Source organism: Chanodichthys erythropterus, chromosome 24 (assembly GCF_024489055.1).
Source record: "Chanodichthys erythropterus isolate Z2021 chromosome 24, ASM2448905v1, whole genome shotgun sequence".
In the NCBI taxonomy this organism is placed as follows: domain Eukaryota; kingdom Metazoa; phylum Chordata; class Actinopteri; order Cypriniformes; family Xenocyprididae; genus Chanodichthys; species Chanodichthys erythropterus.
The window spans coordinates 20,283,856-20,307,807 of record NC_090244.1 but is presented as its reverse complement, the minus strand read 5'-3'; the positions used below and the strand labels follow the sequence as shown (position 1 = coordinate 20,307,807).

At 36.7% G+C, this 23,952-nt stretch overlaps 1 protein-coding gene across 6 annotated transcripts in view; it reads right to left on the bottom strand.

Moving 5' to 3' along the window:
* Nucleotides 1–23,952, bottom strand: part of atp8b4 (ATPase phospholipid transporting 8B4) — a 42,290-nt gene that overhangs the window by 2,406 nt on the left and 15,932 nt on the right. For 5 of the 6 annotated variants that reach the window (XM_067378960.1, XM_067378964.1, XM_067378961.1 and 2 more), the window contains 24 exons: nucleotides 23,313–23,426; nucleotides 22,806–22,904; nucleotides 22,608–22,669; nucleotides 22,405–22,477; nucleotides 18,308–18,378; nucleotides 18,077–18,159; nucleotides 14,104–14,262; nucleotides 13,800–13,888; nucleotides 13,095–13,291; nucleotides 10,798–11,006; nucleotides 10,678–10,721; nucleotides 10,402–10,567; nucleotides 10,087–10,275; nucleotides 9,696–9,811; nucleotides 6,094–6,258; nucleotides 4,598–4,709; nucleotides 4,390–4,495; nucleotides 4,025–4,172; nucleotides 3,551–3,734; nucleotides 2,919–3,142; nucleotides 2,749–2,832; nucleotides 2,408–2,653; nucleotides 914–1,052; nucleotides 432–562 (listed from right to left, as the gene is read on the bottom strand). In XM_067378960.1, coding sequence (XP_067235061.1) covers nucleotides 432–562; nucleotides 914–1,052; nucleotides 2,408–2,653; nucleotides 2,749–2,832; nucleotides 2,919–3,142; nucleotides 3,551–3,734; nucleotides 4,025–4,172; nucleotides 4,390–4,495; nucleotides 4,598–4,709; nucleotides 6,094–6,258; nucleotides 9,696–9,811; nucleotides 10,087–10,275; nucleotides 10,402–10,567; nucleotides 10,678–10,721; nucleotides 10,798–11,006; nucleotides 13,095–13,291; nucleotides 13,800–13,888; nucleotides 14,104–14,262; nucleotides 18,077–18,159; nucleotides 18,308–18,378; nucleotides 22,405–22,477; nucleotides 22,608–22,669; nucleotides 22,806–22,904; nucleotides 23,313–23,426 — 3,210 coding nt within the window. The remainder of the gene's footprint in view (nucleotides 1–431; nucleotides 563–913; nucleotides 1,053–2,407; nucleotides 2,654–2,748; nucleotides 2,833–2,918; nucleotides 3,143–3,550; nucleotides 3,735–4,024; nucleotides 4,173–4,389; nucleotides 4,496–4,597; nucleotides 4,710–6,093; nucleotides 6,259–9,695; nucleotides 9,812–10,086; nucleotides 10,276–10,401; nucleotides 10,568–10,677; nucleotides 10,722–10,797; nucleotides 11,007–13,094; nucleotides 13,292–13,799; nucleotides 13,889–14,103; nucleotides 14,263–18,076; nucleotides 18,160–18,307; nucleotides 18,379–22,404; nucleotides 22,478–22,607; nucleotides 22,670–22,805; nucleotides 22,905–23,312; nucleotides 23,427–23,952) is intronic. The other variant, XM_067378965.1, reaches the window with a different exon arrangement.

Below are 23,952 nucleotides of genomic sequence, written 5' to 3'. Positions count from 1 at the left end.
GAACTTTTTTTGTTGTAATTGCAAAAGCAAGCCCAGCCCAGGTGAGAAAACATAACGCAAAAGTAATTTAACACATAACCTTCCATAAAAAGTAACTAAGTAATGCAATTAGTTAATTTTTTAGGGAGTAGCATAATATTGTAAAGCATTACTTTTAAAAGTAACTGTTACTTTCCCCAACACTGATCATGAGACACTGAAGACTGGAGTAATGAAGCTGAAAATTCAGCTTTTACCATCACTAGAATAAATTGCATTTTAAAATATATTTAAATAGGTAAATAAAATATATTTTAATCAAATATATGTAGCCTTGGTGAGCAGAAAAGACTCAAAAATATTTAAAAGATCTTCACGACCCCAAGTTTTTGAACGGTAGTGTATTCACTCATTCATAATGACATATTTATTATTTTTGTGTATATGTATACCTTGTCAGTATGTGTTGGATAGAGGTCAGTTTTGATGAATCGGACGGCCACCATGGGCATTATACACACGACTGTGGTGAGGAGGATGACCAGCCACACAATCTTCTGATTCAGAGAGTTACGTGCGGTTCCTACAATCAAACAAAACCTAACTTCAGTAATATTAGTGACCTAAAGTTGATTTAACAAGGATGATCCACCTCATGGTGGCCACCATGTTGAGATCACATGATCAGTTGAAGACTACTCACTAATATCTTACAGTTTTGGTCACAGAATGATGCAATCATTGATAAATAAATGCCTGAAAATATAGATTTCACAATGGAATCTACAGCAAAAATGTGATGCTACACCAGTAGGTGTCAGTTTGAAGTCCAAGACCAACTGCCCCTTGGTTGTTTAGGAATTCAAATGCAAATATATATGACTAAACAATAAAAAAATATTTAGTACCTTTCTAAATGCATTTAAATTCTTACCTATGAAAGGAAACTGGTTCGGGAATATGGTAAATATGCCGTCACTGTGCATTGCAAAAAGGATTGCAAAGTAAACAGCTAGACTGCCCCAAATAAAGAAATGATTCACAGCGGTCCAGTAGTTGGTGTCAAGCCCAATCTAAAACAAAATGTAAAATTTCAATATTGTTAACATAAATAATCAGTAACAAATTAGTTTTGTTTTTGCATTAGGGTAAATACACTATACTGCCAAAAGTTTTGTAACGCCTGCCTTTACGTGCACATGAACTTTAATGACATCCCATTCTTAATCCATAGGGTTTAACACCCTTTGCAGCTATTACAGCTTCAACTCTTCTGGGAAGGCTTTCCACAAGGTTTAGGAGTGTGTTTATGGGAATTTTTGACCATTTTTCTAGAAGCACATTTGTGAGGTCAGGCAGTGATGTTGGCGAGAAGGCCTGGCTCACAGTCTCCGCTCTAATTCATCCCAAAGATGTTCTATCGGGTTGAGGTCAGGACTCTGTGCAGGCCAGTCAAGTTCCTCCACACCAAACTCACTCATCCGTGTCTTTATGGACCTTGAAATTGTCCAAAATGTCTTGGTATGCTGAAGCATTAAGAGTTCCTTTCACTGGAACTAGGGGTTCAAGCCTAACCCCTGAAAAACAACCCCACACCATAATCCTCCCTCCACCAAACTTTACACACTGCAGTCAGGCAAGTACCGTTCTCCTGGCAACCACCAAACCTAGACTCGTCCATCGGATTGCCAGACAGAGAAGCGTGAATCGTCACTCCAGAGGTCACTCTAAAGTCCAGTGTCGGCGTGCTTTACACCACTGCATCCGACGCTTTGCATTGCACTTGGTGATGTAAGGCTTGGATGCAGCTGCTCGGCCATGAAAACCCATTCTATGAAGCTCTCTATGCACTGCTCTTGAGCTAATCTGAAGGCCACATGAAGTTTGGAGGTTTGTAGCTATTGACTCTGCAGAAAGTTGGCGACTTCTGCGCACTGTGAGCCTCAGCATACGCTGACCCCGCTCTGTGATTTTATGTGGCCTACCACTTCGTGGCTAAGTTGCTGTTGTTCTCAATTGCTTCCACTTTGTTATGACACCACTAACAGTTGACTGTGGAATATTTAGTAGTGAGGAAATTTCACGAATGGACTTATTGCACAGGTGGCAACCTACCACGCTTGAATTCACTGAGCTCCTGAGAGCAACCCATTCTTTCTCATATGTTTGTAGAAGCAGTCTGCATGCCTTGGTGCTTGATTTTATACACCTGTGGCCATGGAAGTGATTGGAACACATGAATTCAATGATCTGGAAGGGTGTCCCAATACTTTTGGCCATATAGTGTATGTTTAGATGTCATGAAAATAATGCAAAACATTTTTATTATACAATTATTAAAGCACCTTTATTAAACAAAAACATACATTTTATTCCATCTATATATCCATCTACATATAGATTGCACAGTCAAGATAAACAGGCTCACCTGTACACTGACCACAATGACCAAAGAGGTTGCTATTGTGACGGCGAAAGCCTGCTGATCAGAGATGTGTGCGCCGTCATCCCGCACAGCGGTCATGAAGGCTCCATACGGGATGAAGAAGAGTATAAAAGAGGTGCAGACCCCCTGCAGCGTACAGGTGAAGAACTTCCTCTTGTTGAAGAGCTGGTTAAGCTGACCAGGTCTGTACAGGTTTGGATAGCGTAAACTGTACTGCTCGTTCACATCCTGAAAAACCAACAAACTTTACGTTAAAAGGCAAAGATTGCGATTGTGTTGGGTGCCGCTACACAATGCCGCTTTCAAGACCAAAAACTGGTTACCTGGTCAAACAGGCCCATGGCCAGAACAGGAAGTGAGGTGTAGACAATGTTGAAGAGTGTGATGAACCACTGGTCATATACCGTCTACAATGACAAAAAGAAAAAACGGATTATTCACAATATTCATTTGAAATCATATGCATGTTTCATCCACAGGCTGAAATATTTACCTGGGCAGAGAATCCACAAAGGAATCCATACCAGAAATGAACCAGTGTGAAGGCGAAGTTCTTGTAAAAGAAGTAACAGAGGAAGTTGCACATGCGGTGGTAGGACCAGCGCCCGTGGACGAGCAGTAGGCGCTGCAGGTAGCGGAACTGGGCAAAGGAATAATCAGAGGCTAACACCGCCTGCATGCCCTCCTGTCCGCTGATTCCCACGCCAATGTGGGCCGCTGGGGGAGAGCAGAGAGCGTATACACACATCTTTACAGATCAAAAAGGCCAGCCTATTTCCATAGCAACCACTCTATTAGACCAGAAGTGCATCTACATCGAATATTTCAGTCGCATAGAATATATATGTCACAAGCACCTGATCATACTGAGTATTAAGAATAAAACAGGCAGACAGATAGACAGACAGACAGACAGACAGACAGACAGACAGACAGATAGACAGACAGACAGACAGACAGACAGACAGACAGACAGACAGATAGATAGATAGATAGATAGATAGATAGATAGATAGATAGATAGATAGATAGATAGATAGATAGATAGATAGATAGATAGATAGATAGATAGATGGATGTTGTGGATGTAATATGGCATTGATTAGCAGGGAAGTGACGTCTTACTCTTGATCATACTGACGTCATTGGCTCCGTCTCCGATGGCAAGAGTGACGGCTCTCTTGTGTCTCTTTATGAGCTCAACCACCAGAGCTTTCTGCAGAGGAGTGACCCGACAGCAGATGACTGTCTTACACAGACACGCCACATCTACCAGGATCTGCTCCAGGTCTGCCTCCAGGGCATGTGCCTTCATGTTAGATCAGTACACACAAACTTTAAATTTAATACCATGTATACGCTGTCAGCATGTGTATGCAGAGTTGTTTCAATTAAGTGAGTTGATGTCAATGGGTTCAGAGACAGTTATCCAATAAAACCAATTTCAGCCACTATCTACCTTAAAAACTAAATTTTTCAGGATAATGCTGAACCAAATGTTCTGTTTGAAAACAACGACTATCATTAGGAGCTTAGTAACACATTATTAAGACAGCAATTAAGTCAAATCCTCTTCAGGACCCAGACTGAGGCCCTTACCAAACTGTGTCCGTTGATGATTAAAGCGTACTCTGCGATGATGGTCTCTTCAAAGACAGAGTCACTTGAGTATAATTCTGTCTTTTCCATGTCATGGCCACTGCTGAATTTATCTTTGCTGGGTCCCACAATTCTCTCTTTAGCAGTCCTTTGCACAAAGTATCAGAAAATGACATTTTATTTTACAGTCACGTACAATAGTTCAATTCAATGTACCAAAACAGGCTTAAGACCTTTAGGCTTTGTTCAGAAAGGCAAGAATGACATTTTTTTAGTGAATCTGACTCATTCAAGTCTATATGACTGCAAAACACAGTTCTATGTATTTGAATATATGACTAATTAACCATAGTGTGAAATGTTACCTGAGCTCCTGCTGAACCTCAAGCATGGTGTGACCTGAGATTATAAACACTTCGTTCATGTCGTCTCTGAGCATGTTACATGAGTAGCCGATGTTCATTGCCGTCTCTGCAATCACAACAGAGTCTTCATTTTATTGTGTAAGACAGTGAGAATGTGTCTCAATTAAGTCTTCAGTGAATGCTATAGGTTCTCATTAGCACTGGTTACCTAGTTTGTCTCCGGTGAGCACCCAGATCTTGATGTTGGCCAAGGTCAGACAGGCAATAGTCTCTGGAACTCCTTCTTGAAGTTTGTCCTCTATGGCTGTAGCACCAAGCAGCTTCAGGAAAATGAGAGACAGTTTCAAAAGCAAAATGTAACATATAATGCCTCCACAGGCAGTTTTCTTACAATCCTGTGCATTTCATTCTGTGACAGTTGAGCTGAAAAAATAAATATAGCATCTGAAAGTTGCGGTTGGTGGTCAATTTGTTTGTAGGGCAGCAAAATAGGCTAGAAACACAACAAGTCACTGCCTAAGCTTTCAGACAGATAGATAGATAGATAGATAGATAGATAGATAGATAGATAGATAGATAGATAGATAGATAGATAGATAGATAGATAGATAGATAGACAGACAGACAGACAGACAGACAGACAGACAGACAGACAGACAGACAGACAGACAGACAGACAGACAGACAGACAGACAGACAGACAGATAGATAGATAGATAGATAGATAGATAGATAGATAGATAGATAGATAGATAGATAGATAGATAGATAGATAGATAGATAGACAGACAGACATAGATAGATAGATAGATAGATAGATAGATAGATAGATAGATAGATAGATAGATAGATAGATAGATAGATAGATAGATAGATAGATAGAAAGACAGACAGACAGACAGATAGATAGATAGATAGATAGATAGATAGATAGATAGATGATAGATAGACAGACAGACAGATAGATAGATAGATAGACAGACAGATAGATAGATAGATGATAGATAGATAGATAGATAGATAGATAGATAGATAGAGAGATAAAGAGACAGACAGACAGACAGACATACAGATAGATAGATAGATAGGTAGATAGACAGATAGATAGATATATAGATAGATAGATAGATAGATAGATAGATAGATAGATAGACAGACAGATAGATAGATAGATAGATAGATAGATAGATAGATAGACAGACAGGTAGATAGATAGTTAGATAGATAGATAGATAGATAGATAGATAGATATAGATAGATAGATAGACAGACAAACAGACAGACAGACAGACAGATAGATAGATAGATAAAAAGACAGACAGACAGACAGACAGACAGACAGATAGATAGATAGATAGATAGATAGATAGATAGATAGATAAAAAGACAGACAGACAGACAGACAGACAGACAGATAGATAGATAGATAGATAGATATAGATAGATAGATAAAAAGACAGACAGACAGACAGACAGACAGACAGACAGATAGATAGATAGATAGATAGATAGATAGATAGATAGATAGATAGATAGATAGATAGATAGATAGATAGATAGATAGATAAAAAGACAGACAGACAGACAGATAGATAGATAGATAGATAGATAGATAGATAGATAGATAGATAGATAGATAGATAGATAGATAGATAGATAGATAGATAGATAGATAATCACATTAGGTGATACAGTCACATTTACCATCATGCCCTGCTCTATTTCTTCATACAGAGCCCAGAGTTTTTCTTCTCTGTTATCCAGGGTCGTGCTGGCGAACAGCAGTTTCTTCATCCATTCATCAAACATGTCTTCATCCAGGTCTTTGTACGCCAGCGCTAATGTTCTCAGACCCTCTCCGGCGAACTCCTACAACACAGAAACAGAGGGCAGGCATTTAGCAGAGAGATATATTTATCTCTCACCGTGAAACTTGAAACTCAGTCAATTATAATTATATCAAATATTTCTTCGGTGAAAATAAGGAGCATGCTATGCAGTTCTTCCCATCTTTGATCTGATTTGATGTGTTTGCTATCATTAAGCTTCTAAAAAGCATGCTATTTTTACCCCGCTATCATAGCTTCTCCTGTGACGTGAGTCTTATTTCTCTCTGAAGAACCGCAGAAAGCCGTAAATGAGACATGAATGATGGACAGCATCTCATTATAGCCTCATAATAAGTTGGCTGCTTTTAGACTGACCAGTCAAGCTCTAGACAATAGCATTATTGTTTCTTTGAATATGGTTTGACTGCTAAAAACTACATTTTCGGAGAAAATTCATATGGTGTTTGCAAAAGACGTACCTTTTGTCGAAGTAGCTAATATCAATGCTAACAATAATGTGCAGGCAAGGACATTAATGAATCACACTTCTTGGAGACATAAGATATAAAGTGTTTTCCATCTAAAATGCCTACAAGAAACTTAATGGAATTAATTTGAATAAAATAAAGCCCATCTCTACTAAGGGAAGCCCTGGAGAAATGAGCCTCTTTTGTATCGACTGTGCCGCTCTGACACTCAAGGTGTGCATTCGCTGTAATTTGTCAAGCAGAACGGTGCGTCTACATCTCTAGGTGTCACGATTCTCAAGTGCTTCAATAGTCAAGACATTGAGTGGACTAGAAACAAACACAATGAAATTACTTTAAAAATACAAGAATCTGCATATTCTGAAGCTTTCAAAGTTTTTAGTGATGTCTGAATTAGGCCAAAGTTTGGTAACAGTGTCAGTGTCAGACAGTAATACCGCTGTACTTCAATACCAAGGTTTACGTGGCACTCCAAAGTACTTGTTTTACTCTAAAAGTACAAACAATACCATGATATTACCATTGTAAAAGAACATGGAACATGAAAATATGGAGCAAATAACATGGTATTATCATGCTAAAGGACCAAAACATGGTTTTACCATGGTATTGCATTTAAACAACATATTACCTAGATAAATGTCCAACAACATTGTTTCACCAGGGTACTGCATCCAAATAGCATGATTTTATCATGGTAAACACCCAACAACATGGTTTTACCATGGTATTGCTATACTTCAAAATAACATGCCCCCAAATGTGTCTTGCCATGGTAAAATAACATGGTCAATTCCCAATAACATGATTTTACCATCTAAATAACATGTTATTACTATAGTACATGCCCAAAAACATGGTATTTCCATGGTGCTTGCTCCAAAACAGTCTTATCATGATGTTTCATCCAAATGAATGCCCCAGAACATAGTCTTACCATGGTGTCATATCTAAATAACATAGTATTACCACGGTAAATCCCCAACAACAGGGCTTTACCATGGTACTGCATCCTAATGACATGGTATTGTCATGGCAAGTGCCCCAAAACATGGTCTTACCATGGTATCCCATTGCAATAACATAGTATTAACATGGTAAGCCCAACAACATTGTTTTACCATGGTACTGCATCCAAATAACGTTATTATTATAGCAAATGCCAAAAATCATGGTATTATTATGGTAAATGCTCAACAACATGATTTTACAATGATACTGCATTCAAACAGCATGGTATTAACACAGTACATGAGCAAAAACATGGTTTTTACCATGGTGCTGCATTCAAATAGCATGGTATCATCACAGTACATGAGCAAAAACATGATTTTACCATGGTGCTGCATTCAAATAGCATGGTATTATCACAATACATGAGCAAAAACATGGTTTTACCATGGTGCTGCATTCAAATAGCAAGGTATTACAACAGCACATGCCCCAAAAACATGGTATTTCCATGGTGCTTGCCCCAAAACACGGTCTTATCATGATGTTTCATCCAAATGAATGCCCCAGAACATAGTCTTACCATGGTGTCATATCTAAATAACATAGTATTACCATGGTAAATCCCCAACAACCGGGCTTTACCGTGGTACTGCATCCAAATGACATGGCATTGTCATGGTAAATGTCTCAAAACATGGTCTTTCCATACTGTATCCAAAAAACATGGCATTAGCATGGTAAATTCCAAACAACATGATTTTACAATGGTACTGCATCCAAACAACATAGTATTACCACAGAACATGTGGAGGAAACAAGATATTTCCATGGCAAGTGCCCCAAAACATGGTCTTACCATGGTATCCCATTGCAATAACATAGTATTAACATGGTAAATGCCCTACAACATTGTTTAACCATGGTACTGCATCCAAGTAACATGGTATTATTATAGTGAATGCCAAAAAAATCATGGTATTATTATGGTAAATGCTCAAAAACATGATTTTACAATGGTACTGCATCCAAATAACATGGTATTATCACAGTACATGAGCAAAAACATGGTTTTACCATGGTGCTGCATTCAAATAGCATGGTATTACAACAGCACATGCCCCAAAACACGGTCTTATCATGATGTTTCATCCAAATGAATGCCCCAGAACATAGTCTTGCCATGGTGTCATATCTAAATAACATAGTATTACCATGGTAAATCCCCAACAACAGGGCATTACCGTGGTACTGCATCCAAATGACATGGTATTGTTATGGTAAATGTCTCAAAACATGGTCTTTCCCTACTGTATCCAAAAAGCATGGCAATAGCATGGTAAATGCCAAACAACATGATTTTACAATGGTACTGGATCTAAACAACATAGTATTACCACAGAACATGTTGAGGAAACAAGGTATTTCCATGGCAAGTGCCCCAAAACATGGTCTTACCATGGTATCCCTTTGCAATAATATAGTATTAACATGATAAATGCCCAACAACTTTGTTTTACCATGGTACTGCATCCAAATAACATGATATTATTATAGTGAATGCCAAAAATCATGGTATTATTATGGTAAATGCTCAACAACATAATTTTACATTGATACTACATCCAAAAAACATGGTATTATCACAGGACATGAGCAAAAACATGGGTTTACCATGGTGCTGCATTCAAATAGCATTGTATTACAATAGCACATGCCCCAAAACAGTGGTATTACCATGGTAAATGCCCCAAAACATGGTATTACCCTGTAAATGCCTCTAAAACATGGGTTTACCATGTTATCGCATCCAAATAACATATTATTAACATGGTACATTTACAAAAAAATATGTTATCACCACAATACATGCCCAGTAATGGGTGCCACATCCAAAAAACAGTAATATCATGGAACTCTATGGTACTTTTTTGTTAGTGGCAGCACACCATAGTACTATACTGGTGATCAGCATCCACAACATAAAGACCAGCTGATGTTTTCTACAAGGAAGGATGGCTTAGCAGTAGAGACTTACATTAAGGTGCTCTGAGGTAGTAAACATAAGCTCTTCATTAGACGGGTCCAGCCTGTCGAAGAGTATTGTGTCGGCTCCTTTTGAGTAAAGCTTTAACTGCCCCTTTGGGTTCCTCACTGCGGAAGACACAGGAAATGAGAGCGCTACTTATAAATGTCCAAGTATACAATAAAACAGTTTCAACAGACCGGCCAGCTATTGATCCCTCTATATGAAGGGATGAATTATGCATACAGACCCATAAGAGAGAGAATTATATCAGGGATGATTCATAGCTTTTGTGAAATATTAAAGGTATCAGACAAGACTGTGACTAAGATTACATCAATTTTTTTAAAAAAGTAACATGCATGTAATTTATTCTTGAAGATTAAAATTTAAATTTACCAACCAATAACGCTCATTCTCTTCCGGACGTTGTTGAAATCTAAAATGGCCAGTAGCTGATAGGTGACTGCCTGACCCATCTCATATAAAGTGATGGTTTCTGGAGTTCGGGACCGAAATACGAAGCCAAAGTTGCGTGCAGCAGTAACCAGGGCTCCTTCATCCGGAGACTGTGCCTGATACACCAGCTCACCTTTAACAAGTCATAATTTCAGAGGCATTTCAATCAAATTCCACTCAAAATCTCTTCTGCTGCATATACAATAAAAGTGCTACTGGGATATGAAGATATATTTAAGGAGTCTGTGGTCCAGTTTACCCTCATTTCTCTCTTCTGGCATGACGGTGTGGCAGAGTGCTAACAGACGGAAGAATTCCTGCACCAGAGGCTCTTCCAGCTTGATGGCCTCGACCAAACTGCTGTCATGGAAACGGAATTTCCGGTCCATCAGTGGGTTGAAGGAGAAATCTACACATGGTGTTTTCTACAAGAGTCAGAGACAAGCGTGACTGCCAAATACTTCACCACACGGGATAATGTCTGATTATATATTTTAATTTACCAATATTTTAAATCAACAATTGGTTTCATTACCTCTGTAATATCCACTTTATGCCCAAAATCATCATAAACATCACCTAGACAAACAGAATCACAGCAATCAATTAATATACCCACAAGTGTGGATGTATAACAGGAAGTGTTTAAGCGTACCGTAGGTCTTGCCATTGATGGAACACTTATTGAACACCATGATGTTCTGGGTCAGGGTGCCTGTTTTGTCTGAGAAGATAAACTCCACCTGGCCCAGCTCCTCGTTGAGGGTGGTGGTCCGCGCCTCGGCAGGAGTGTCTTTACGGCTATAGTACATTCGTTTGTCCCAGTTTATAAAGTAACTATGGCCCAGCCGCAAAACTTCTACACTGTAATACAATAAGTTTAATGTAAATGACTAAGTCTGATATTTGGAGCATTATAAAATCTCTGAACTTAGAGGTGGGAAAAAGGTGAAAAAGTGTGTAATACTTCAAGTGTTGTCAATCCCCCATTATAGATATATATATTTCTCTGTAAGAACTTTTTGTCTGTACATTGTTTAAATAAAATTTTGAAATTATGAGATATTTATGGCATAAAATTTGAAATTACATTAAAAAGTAATAAAATATGAGATAAAAAGTCAATAATTCTGGCATAAATTTATAATTTGCCACAGCATGTTTTTTAAAAACACAATTATGAGATAAAGAGTCAAAATTAATTATGACCTATACTAAGCCAGAATGATTAGATAAAAAGTTACAATTGCGATACTAAGTCATAATTATGCGATAAAAAAGTCAACATTATGACAAAAACTCAAGCTGAATTTATGACATCTTAATTACAAGATAAAACTCAAAATCATTACATACTAAGTCATAATTATGAGATAAAAAAGTCAAAATTATGACAGTCATTGCGAAATAAAAGGCTGAATTTATGACATATAGTAAGTCATTATTATGAGATAAAGTGAAAATTATGAAACCAAGACTTAATTATAAGATAAAAAAAATCAACATCATTACATATTAAGTCATAATTATGAGATAAAAAAGTCAAAATTATGACAAAAAGTCATTGCGAAATAAAAGGCTGAATTTATGACAGATAGTTAATCATAATTATGAGATACCACATCTTAATTACAAGATAAAAACTCAAAATCATTACATACTAAGTCATAATTATGAGATAAAAAGTCAAAATTATGACAGTCATTGCGAAATAAAAAGATGAATTTATGACATTTAGTTAGTCACAATTATGAGATAAAGTGAAAATTATGAGATAGCAAGTCCTAATTATAAGATAAAAAACTCAAAATCATTACATACTAAGTCATAATTATGAGATAAAAAAGTCAAAATTATGACAGTCATTGCGAAATAAAAGTCTGAATTTATGACATATAGTAAGTCATGATTATGAGATAAAGTGAAAATTATGAAACCAAGACTTAATTATAAGATAAAAAACTCAACATCATTACATACTAAGTCATAATTATGAGATAAAAAAGTCAAAATTATGACAGTCATTGCGAAATAAAAAGCTGAATTTATTACATATAGTGTCATAATTAAGAGATAAAGTGAAAATGATGAGATAACAAGTCTTAATTATAAGATAAAAATCAAACTTATTACATACTAAGTCATAATTATGAATATTTATGATAAAGTCAAAATGATGACAAAAAGTTAATTGCGAAATAGAAAGCTGAATTTATGACATATAGTGTCATAATTATGAGATAAAGTGAAACCAATACTTAATTATAAGATAAAAAATCTAAATCATTACATATTAAGTCATAATTATGAGATAAATTATGACAAAAAGTCATTGTGAAATAAAAAGCTGAATTTATGACATTTAGTTAGTCATGAGTTAAAGTTAAAAGTATGATACCAAGTCTAAATTATAAGATAAAAAAAAAATCTGTATTATTACATACTAAGTCATAATTATGAGATAAAAAAGTCAAAATTATGACAAAAGGTTAATTGTGAAATAAAAAGCTGAATTTATGACATTTAGTCATAATTACGAGATAAAGTTAAAATTATGAGATACCAAGTCTTAATTATAAGATAAATAAATCTAAATCATTACATAAGCCATAATTATGACATAAAAAGTCAAAACTAGGACAAAAAGTCATAATTGTGAAATGAAAAGTTGTATGACAGCTATAACTGTGACAGAAAATTATGAGATAAAAAGTCATAATTATGACATTAAAAGTTCTACAACTTTTGACTGATGTCATAATTATGATTTACCAAAGCATGACTTTTTTAATGGAAATAGGCATCCATACATAGCACATATGCAATGTCTGATTTTGTCAAGTTTTTTCTTCTTTTTGTTTTTTTTTTTACAGTAAACAATAGTATTAATGTGCTGAAATCTGGCTCCTGAAGCAAAACCAGTTTACCACCACATTGCACGATCTGACCTACCTAACATAAAGTGAGATGGGTACAACAGTGTTGAGGATGATAACGTAAGACCAAAAGGTCAGGAAGCCAGAGAAGACTGCATTGATCGTGAGTTCCTTCCACTGAAGATACGCCCAGAAGTCGCTGCCTACGCTCTGCTCCCAAATGGTGTTTCCGATGGCCAGTATGATCCCCATACAGATGAGAAACCCAAAGATCTGGAAAAACATGAAATGTGTCATAACAGAATCAAAATTCTGTCACCATTTACCCTCATGTCGTTCCAAAGACTTTCATTCATCTTTAAAACACAAATGAAGATTTTTTAAATGAAATTTGAGAGACTTCTGTCCCTCCATTGAAAGTCTATTCACCCAAAACTCTGACGCTTCAAAACATTCATAAAGAGATTGTAAAATAAATCGAGCGGTTTAATCCAAGTCTTCCGAAGAGACACGATTGCTTTATATAATGAACAGATTTAAGGACAGAAATCTCTCAGAGAGACATTTCTGATATTTGCATTCTGAAGATGAACAGAAGTCTTACGGGTTTGGAATGACATGAGAGTGAGTGAAGAAATTTTCATTTTTGGGTGAGCTATCACTTTAACGCATACAAAGCGTTTTACAATAACAAATTGAACTGCCCTTTTGAAAGGCTGGCGGCATGAGTAAGTGAGATGCCACATGTCGATCATTCCCAGCATGCTGCACACACACTCACCCACAGCACTAAGGTGTTCATCAGTTTATCGATGCTGGTCCTTTTGAACGTCGTCCTCCCACAGTTTTGCATGAGCTTGGTTTGGAGTCCTGACGGAGAAGCAGAAAACCCCGTTCATCTCAGGACAGATCATGGTGTGCGTTAGGAGCTAAGCATAGCTAATAACATTAATTACAGATGATGCAGAAGAACTAGGCAGTCAATATGTCTCTGAGGAACATCTACTCAAGATAGCTAATCAATCGTCCATGAAAATGCCATCCGGCTAGGACAATTAATTGAGGAATATTGAAGAGAAATGTACCGGCGAAGATAACCAAGCCAAAACACCACTCAGTGTTACGGAGCACGCAGCCTCTCAAGAGCATTTTCTCGTTGTCCAGTGGGTACTTGTTATCTTTCCAGAATAGAGTCCCCGTGAACTTGTCCAGTTTGTTGTTGGGAGGCTCGCAGATGACTTCCCCTGGGAGTTCAAAGACAACATGTAACAGGAAAATGAAGCTGGTGTTCATTCAGAAGAAGTATTGTTTGGCTATTTTTGGTTTATAAATAATTTAGACTTTTTGTCGTATCTCGCGTTAATAATTTGACATTTTCACTTATTGTGTACCAATCCAAAGGCCGATGCGAAACCAGCTAGCAGATAATGACACGCTGCAGATTATCCATGTGTGAAAGGTCATCGTTGTTTCAGCAAAAAGAACCACTTAGCATAGCAACTCTTCTATATTTGAAAAATATTACAAAAAAAACAATATATACATATACAGTACAGTCCAAAAGTTTGGAACCACTAAGATTTTTAATGTTTTTAAAAGAAGTTTCGTCTGCTCACCAAGGCTACATTTATCTAATTAAAAATACAGTAAAAAACAGTAATATTGTGAAATATTATTACAATTTAAAATAACTGTTTTCTATTTGAATATATTTCACAAAGTAATTTATTCCTGTGATGGCAAAGCTGAATTTTCATCATCGTTACTCCAGTCTTCAGTGTCACATGATCCTTCAGAAATCATTCTAATATGCTGATCTGCTGCTCAAGAAACATTTAATGTGTACAATTGTACAAAATATTTGTGTACAATATTTTTTTTCAGGATTATTTGATGAATAGAAAGTTCAAAAGAACAGTGTTTATCTGAAATCTAATCTTTTGTAACATTATAAATGTCTTTACTGCCACTTTTGATCGATTTAATGCATCCTTGCTGAATAAAAGTATTCATTTCTTTAATTTCTTTTCAAAAAAATAAAAATAAAAATTCTTACTGACCCCAAACTTTTGAACGGTAGTGTATAATGCTACAGAAGCTTTGTATTTCAGATAAATGCTGCTCTTTTGAACTTTCTATTCATCAAGGAATCCTGAAAAAAAAAAGTACACAACTGTTTTCAACATTGAAAATAATCATAAATGTTTATTGAGGAGCAAATCAGCATATTAGAATGATTTCTGAAGGATCATGTGACACTGAAGACTGGAGTAACGATGCTGAAAATTCAGCTTTGCCATCACAGGAATAAATTACTTTGTCAAATATATTTAAATAGTGCACAGTTATTTTAAATTGTAATAATATTTCACAATATTACTGTTTCTTACTGTATTTTTAATTAAATAAATCTAGCCTTGGTGAGCAGACGAAACTTCTTTTAAATTAAAGGCATTTTTTAAAAAATGACGCTTTTACACCTGTCGTTTTTTTGCGTAGGTGTGCACACTCACATTGGCGCCCTTTGTTTAGTCATGAGGCGTTAAACGTCAGCGATAATAGCGTGTGATATTCGTCCCGGTGTGTACAGGCCTTTACAGTGCATTATGAGTATTCTCTAGCAAATTGAGCGTACATCAGTCGTACTCTTGTTATTGTGTTGCATTGTGGGATTGAATGAGTGCACTCTATAGACCTTATGTAGCCCCGCCCCTTTTCAGCTCTTTGGTCGTTGTCTTTTGACTTCCGGTTTGTATTTCCACAACGATCTTATGCATTTAAGTATGAACCGCCCATTTTAAAATCCTCCAAGTCTACTGACATTTGTTAAGACATCCGCTTCAAACATTATAATGCTCATGATAACTTTTGTTAACTCTACAATAAGTAAATCCACTTCACCAGCTAATTATTCTTTGACAGCGATGAGAAATATAAAGGGCTACCGCAAAAACGGAAGTTCAAAGACAAATTTCTTAAGATGGCTGCACACAATTGTCTCTGGCGCATAATGTCCACTAAGGTTTCGGACACCACTACAAATGTCTGTCCCCCAAATAGCACCCTATTTATATAGGGGGGCGATTTCGGACACAGGTTTCGAACACAGGTTTCGATTTTTTTGTTTCCGATTTAAAAATTTACTCCAGTATTGATATTAATTCAAATTATATTGCTTTATTTTAGCCCTTGCATATACACAAGGAGGACAGAAGTTACCCACTTTCATTCAAACATGGCAAAATGTGTTGTTATCTGAGTGTTATGTGACCTAATATTGCTTTTAAGATATGCGAGAAAGCAATTACCCACGCTTCAATGAATGAAAAAACGCAACTCTAAGTCAAATTAATGCATTGAAAAGCCCTTGCGTTACTCATATATGCTTTGCGTTAGATATCAGTGCTGAGAAAGAGAGAGAGTATAAGACTGCAGAGCTTCACGATTAATCTCAATTCAAACACCCACGCGATCTTATTCTTAAATGACAACAATTATTAATCTGTCTAATAAACCTTTGACAAAATCATATCGCAACATTCAAATCGCACTGCTGCTGAACCAGATAGGTGTGGAGCAGCTTCATAAACAGTCTTTTCAACCTCATGATATCATTATTTTAATAGTTCAAATTATCATATAAGTACTGGGATAAAAGTTTATAGTTCAAATATAAACACTGATATCTGCGGTAGCGATCAAAATAGAGTAAATTACTTTTTGATTAAATAATGTTTCAAATAACGACTATCAGTTACATTGTTTCGCCAACAGGTGGCGATAATACACTGAAAATGTGTTTGTCATTGAATCTTGAATTGTTCAAAATAATGTAGTAGCCTACTATAATGGATGATGCTTCTGAAATAAAACTCATAAAGATGTGATTAATTGTTTTTGTAGATATGATTCATCTTCTGTATCATGTACAGTCTGTATAAGCGTATGATTCAACTGTTTTCCATGGTCTATTGTTTAAAAAAGGAAAATCGCAATACAATAGCAATATCGAATCGCAACACTTGTAGAATCGCAATTGTTAAAAAAAAAAAAAGCAATACATTTCAAATCGGCACCAAAGTGTCGTGATAATATCGAATAAGGAGATAGGCGTATCGTCCCAGCCCTACTAGTTTCCTAGTGTGTGTGTGCGTGTGTGTGTGCCTTAGTTACCATAGCAACCTATTGTGTCCACCTGCCCCTTGTTAATTCACTCATTTAGTCTGTGGCTGTGACCGAAATTGCCCCACTATACCCTTTAATAGGACTCTATTTGAGGGGACAGGCATTTGTAGTGGTGTCAGAAACCATAGTGGACGTTATAAAATGATAACGACAAGAATACTTTTTGTGAATACTTTTTGTACTTTTTAAAGTCGTTAAATTTGTTTTGTTTTTGCAGACAAAAAGTATTCTTGTCACTTCATAACATTAACGTTAAACCACTGCAGTCACATAGACCATTTTAGCAATGTCTTTAGTACCTTTCTAGACCTTGAAAATGGTGGTTAAATTGCTGTCTATGGATGAGTCAGAAACCTCTCGGATTTTATCACAAATATCTTAATTTGTGTTCTGAAGATGAACAAAGGACTTATGGGTGTGGAACGACATGAGGGTGAGTGATTAATGACAGAATTTTCATTTTTTGGGTGAACTAACCCTTTAAAGCCATATAATTTGCCATATAATTTGGCATATAACTATCGTTCAAGTTCGTATTACAAACTATATGGAATGAGTGTGTTCAAATCTCTAATCCTAATTAAAAGCATTAGCAATAGTGCTACATCAACTACTGAAAAATATGTTTTCCATTGGCTACACTCTAGTTTAACTTTAATGGAATCCAAGCAAAAACACTACAAATCTCCTTACAAACATTCCTTGACAGCTTCGAAAGATATATGCGAGCATACCAAAGGCCCAGCAAGAGAAAGCCACAGAGATCAATCCAATCAATGTGACGGATGCAATAAGTGTCAATGTTTACCCGTGTTGACTCAAGTTCATTTCTGTTGATGGTGCACTAATCGTGTGTCTGAATAAAAGCTTTACCATTAAAGTCAGCAAGCTTCGCAACATCGTCCCCGAGGTCTGAGGTTACAGTCAAGGCTTGGCGCACCTTCAGGTTTGTTTCTCTGTTGGAAAGAGTCGATAGAATGAAAGAAGCACATGTTCGTTTGTGCTATACAGTCACAAAATCGAATTTGAGATGCTTGTGCTGGATGTTGAACACGTTCAAAGGGTATATTAGTACCACCATACATTTCACAGAAAACCTCTCACCCATCTAGCTCTGCAGTCTCGATATAGCACAGTCCATAGGGCTCACTGCTAGAGAGGAGGAGAAGGTCAGCCTGTAGACAGAAGAGAGAGTTTGCAAAACTCATAAATCATGTGCTGGATGAGTCCACTCTTTACAATATGGTGCTTTCATCTACTAAAGTCTGCAGATAATGCCAGACATGCTGGGATCATCAAAATCTTTTTTCTGTCAGTTTGATGGTATAGTCGTTATATTTCGGTGCCATGGTTGGTTAGGGTTTTTATTCCGCTCCTGGCTCGCTTTCTATGGCAGCCAATAGAAACATATGATAAAAAGTTGTGAAATTTGGTGCAATGACTGGGGAAGGTCTGAACATTCCTGATGGCAATTTTGAGATCTGCCTCTGCAACCCTCTAGCGCCACAAATGGTACAAATTTTCAATTACATTTCTGCAAATAACTTTTGAACTTTTAACTAAGGGCCTCAACAAACGTCTAACATTGTGTCCTAACCAGATGCGATACGAAAAGATTTGTCTGTCCACACCAGACGCGACATGAATATAAGACGCAATGGTACAAGAGGATTACCAAATCATTGTTTTAAGTGTGAAAATATAGCAAAAGTAACACAGAAATTCAAAAAGGCCCCTGAAATAATCAGGCCTTCATTTTAAGCTTTCATTTAGTGATGAGGGATTTTTTTGCTAAACAAAGAGCAGGAGAAATACTAAGCGAGTGTCTCAGAGCCAACAAAAGCTATGAAAAGAGTGACTGTTTATCTCACAGAGTAAGATGCAGCCTGCAGAAATGACATGCATGGTTGTTGTTCTCACTGGAGCTATACTGTAGCCAAAGCACAATAAAGTCAGTTAGCCATTTCCAAAGCCCATATTTACAAAATATAGATTCTGGGAATCAATACTCTGGTCTCATGAGACCAAATTAATAATTTTGTATCTAACAGCATCCAAAATGTTTTGGTGTTGCTAGAGGAGGAGTACAGTGTGAAGTGCCTGGTTCCCACAGTAAAGTTCAGTGGTAGTAAAGCTCTTTTACAGGGATATATGAGTGCCGAAGGTGTGAGGGAGTTGTGCTTTATCAATGCTGTCATGAATTACCACACCACTGTGTACTTTAATACACAAACTTGAAACAAAAGATATATATATATATATATTTTTTTTTGTGTGTGTTTTATTTTTACATATTGTGTTTTAATTTTATTTATATAGACAAAATAATATAAATAGTACAAACCCGATTCCAAAAAAGTTGGGACACTGTACAAATTGTGAATAAAAACAGAATGCAATGATGTGGAAGTTTCAAATTTCAGTATTTTATTCAGAATACAACATAGATGACATATCAAAAGTTTAAACTGAGAAAATGTATACTTTTAAGGGAAAAATAAGTTGAATTTCATGGAATTTCATCTCAAAAAAGTTGGGACAAGGCCATGTTATGTATATACATGTATATGGCATCCCCTCTTTTTATAACAGTCTGCAAATGTCTGGGAACTGAGGAAACAAGTTGCTCAAGTTTAGGAATAGGAATGTTGTCCCATTCTTGTCTAATACAGGCTTCTAGTTGCTCAACTGTCTTAGGTCTTCTTTGGCGCATCTTCCTCTTTCCTTCTTCTACGCAACAATGATGTTGTAATTGATGCAGTATGTGGTCTGGCATTGTCATGTTGGAAAATGCAAGGTCTTCCCTAAAAGAGACGACGTTTGGATGGGGGCATATGTTGTTCTAGAACTTGAATATACCTTTCAGCATTGATGGTGCCTTTCCAGATGTGTAAGCTGCCCATGACACACGCACTCATGCAACCCCATACCATCAGAAATGAAGGCTTCTGAACTGAGCGCTGATAACAACTTGGGTTGTCCTTGTCCTCTTTAGTCCGGATGACATGGTGTCCCAGTTTTCCAAAAAGAACTTAAAATTTTGATTCGTCTGACCACAGAACAGTTTTCCACTTTGCCACAGTCCATTTTAAATGAGCCTTGGCCCAGAGAAAATGCCTGCGCTTCTGGATCATGTTTAGATATGGCTTAGTTTTAGCCGACAACGGCAAATGGCACAGTGGATTGTGTTCACCGACAATGTTTTCTGGAAGTATTCCTGAGCCCATGTTGTGATTTCCATTACAGTAGCATTCCTGTATGTGATGCCGTGCCGTCTAAGGGCCCGAAGATCACGGGCATCCAGTATGGTTTTCCGGCCTTGACCCTTACGAACAGAGATTGTTCCAGATTCTCTGAATCTTTGGATGACATTATGCACTGTAGATGATTATAACTTCAAACACTTTGCAATTTTTCTCTGAGAAACTCCTTTCTGATATTGCTCCACTATTTTTCGCCGCAGCATTGGGGGAATTGGTGATCCTCTGCCCATCTTGACTTCTGAGAGACACTGCCACTCTGGAATGTGTAGCTCTCATGAAATCCAAAATGAGCCAATATTTGGCATGACATTTCAAAATGTCTCACTTTCAACATTTGATATGTTATCTATATTCTATTGTGAATAAAATATAAGTTTATGAGATTTGTAAATTATTGCATTCTTTTTTTATTCACAATTTGTACAGTGTCCCAACTTTTTTGGAATCGGGTTTGTAAACATTTTAATATTATTATAATTTCTCAGTTACAGGTCATAACATGAAAGCAATATATTGGCCAATATACTATATATAGCCAAAAACTGACTCATGATCTTCAGACCAGTTTTTATAATTATAAATAAATATAATTATTTGATAATTATTTCATTCCAATGGAAAAAGAAAGAAACTAATGAATTTGACTCTAAAAACATGGAAGCGAGTCTGGATCTTGACGATGTTTTCACATATTGAAATCAATCAGTATCAGTAGTGATGCTCCGATTGATCGGCCACCGATTATGATCGGCCAATATTGGCTAAAAATAGCTTGATCGGCGAACCCCAAAAGCGCCGATCAAAAAAGCCGATCACGTGATGTAAATTACTTGCGCGACTTTTTCACACGTGCATGCACGGCGCACAGGTACACAACACTTGTCAGTGGCAACATGAGTTCTCTCGTTTGGAAGTTTTTCAAAGTGTCCGATAAAGACGTAAAGTTAGCCGTTTGCAATGTAGTGCAACGAGGCGTCACACACAGTCGGCTGGTTGAGGGATGGGGATGTTGTTGGCTTCGGCTGGTTTAGTTTCTCATACTCGGCATATTCAGTTGTATGGCATGTTATAAGGTGCCTTATCATGTTAGTGGTGTTAAAATGACGTTGCTTGCTTCCACCTCGAGGGATTTCATCACGACATACATTGCAAACGGCTAACTTTACGTCTTTATTTTGTATTTGAGCTGCGCGTCTTGGACGCGGCATCCGTCAAAAATAGGCGAGGCGCCTATCTTTAGCGAAGCGGCGCGGCTGGTGTAAACATGAGCATTGACTAGAGTGGCCGCGTATCAGCTCCGGTAGCTGCACCGCACACGCGTGCAGTGTAAACGAGGCTTGAGTGATGCATTTAAACGATGTGAACCATACAGCAAGGATAGTACGAAGATATCACGTTCAGAATTATGGAATTCATTTGGTTGGTAACTATCTGCTTTGCCTCCTTGTTTCTCTGCTTTGTTATTTAGGAAGGATGGCATTGGCATACAGTAGCTTACATTATTTTATTTTTTGGATCTGATATAGTTGGTTCCTCAACTATATCAGATCCAAAACTAAGTTTTTTTTTCTCAATACAGTTAATTTAGAGTTAATTTCTTTTCTACAAATGGTGCAAACTCTGCTAGATTGTAGATAAAAGATTCCCATTCCCCTGCCATTCTGTGATCGGCAGTGATCGGCAATCGGCAGATCATGATCTTGGTGATCGGTAATCGGTGATCGGCCCCAAAAATGCTGATCGGAGCATCTCTAAGTATCAGAACAGTTTTTGACAATTAGAGCTTATAAATTAGGGTTAAATCTGCTCATAAGTTTCGAACCAATTGGCATAAAATAATATTTCTGATGTTGTTTGACTCTTTGGATCGTAATTAGTACAACACACATGATGTTAGCTTGTTTGGCTATAGTATGTTAGCAAAAAATTGAAACTTACAGCAACAAACTGATTGTTCTCAAGTTTGATGATATCACCCACTCTCACATTCATCCACTTTTCATTCTGCAATCTGAAGGAGAGACATTTTTATGTGTTTGTTCTGCAACAGATCATTATTCATTTCCTAAACATCTCTTAAAGCATTTACAGTTCAATAATTGTATCTCAACAGCAATATTTACAGCAGAAAATGCACTTACTTTCCTTTGATGAGTACCTGAGACTGCCGGGTGTTGACTTGTTGATCACTTTTATGGCGGAACTAAAATCCAAAACAGGTCAATCATAGCAAACATCAGTTTAGCTTATTTTAGGCAGCCCACAGACAGCAGACTGCCTTTGTAATTGCAGTATTCACAGTCGTAAAGATAAACAGGACTGGAATAGATTCTTCTCACATAGTCATCAGTAGCATCTTTGACAGCTGTGATAGCCAACACCAACACCAAAGGCACAATGGTGGTGAACCACGAAAGAGACGAGATTTCTGGAATTAACTGGAACATAAAACAGAGTATTTGTGTTGTAAAGCATTAAAGAAATAGTTCACCCCAAAATGAAAATTCTCAAATGAACCTGTCATTCCAAACCTGTACGACTTTCTTCTTTTATCTGCAGAACACAAAAGAAGACATTTTGGACTGTTTTGGTCCATACAGTGAAAGTCAATGGGTCCCAAACCAACAATGGTCCACACTGACAAAGTAATTTTAAAGTAATTTTCATACAGTCATACAGGTTGGAATAACATTTTCAGTTGCTGTACGTATAACAAACTTTCATTGTAATGTAGTATCAAATCCATGAAATCCAGGATCAAATCTGGGCATGTACATGAATTTTATAAATGAGACTCCATATTTATCTTCAGTATTTTCATAAGTGACCTTAAAAGGCTGGCAAACCTGCAGTATCAGCAGTACTAGGAAGTAGGCGTTCGCAAAACGTTGAAACTGCTCAAACAAGTTAATGGGCAGGAAGGTGAAAACGTTGTATTTTGCTGTCTTGATGCGATTGTCCTGGGAAAGAATCACAGAAAAGAAAATCATTCAAACTTTGAATTTTAATTCTAACTGACAGTTAGAATACAAGAAAATTTCTTTCAATCTGTTCAAAGTTTTGGGGTGGTAACGTTTCTCAACAAGACGACACTTAATTGATCCAAAATACAGTAAAAACAGTAATTTTGTGAAACATTATTACAATTCAAAATAAAAAGCTGGATTTTCAGCATCATTATTCCAGTCTTCAGTGTCACATGATCCTTCAGAAATCTATGCTGATTTGCTGATCACAGCTGTTTTTAACATTGATTGTTTTTAACACTGCTTAAAGGTGCTAAAGAGGATGTTTTGTTTTATACATTTTTGCAATATTACTTGAAACTGTCTTTACTAACTGATAAAAGACTATTTATTAGGTGCACTGAAAGCAATAATATTAATATACATAATCTGTGCACGAGGTAGAGCCTTAAAAAAATCAGCCAATTGTTTACGCGATAATGCATTTATTAGTTATTATTAGTTAATGCATTAACTAATG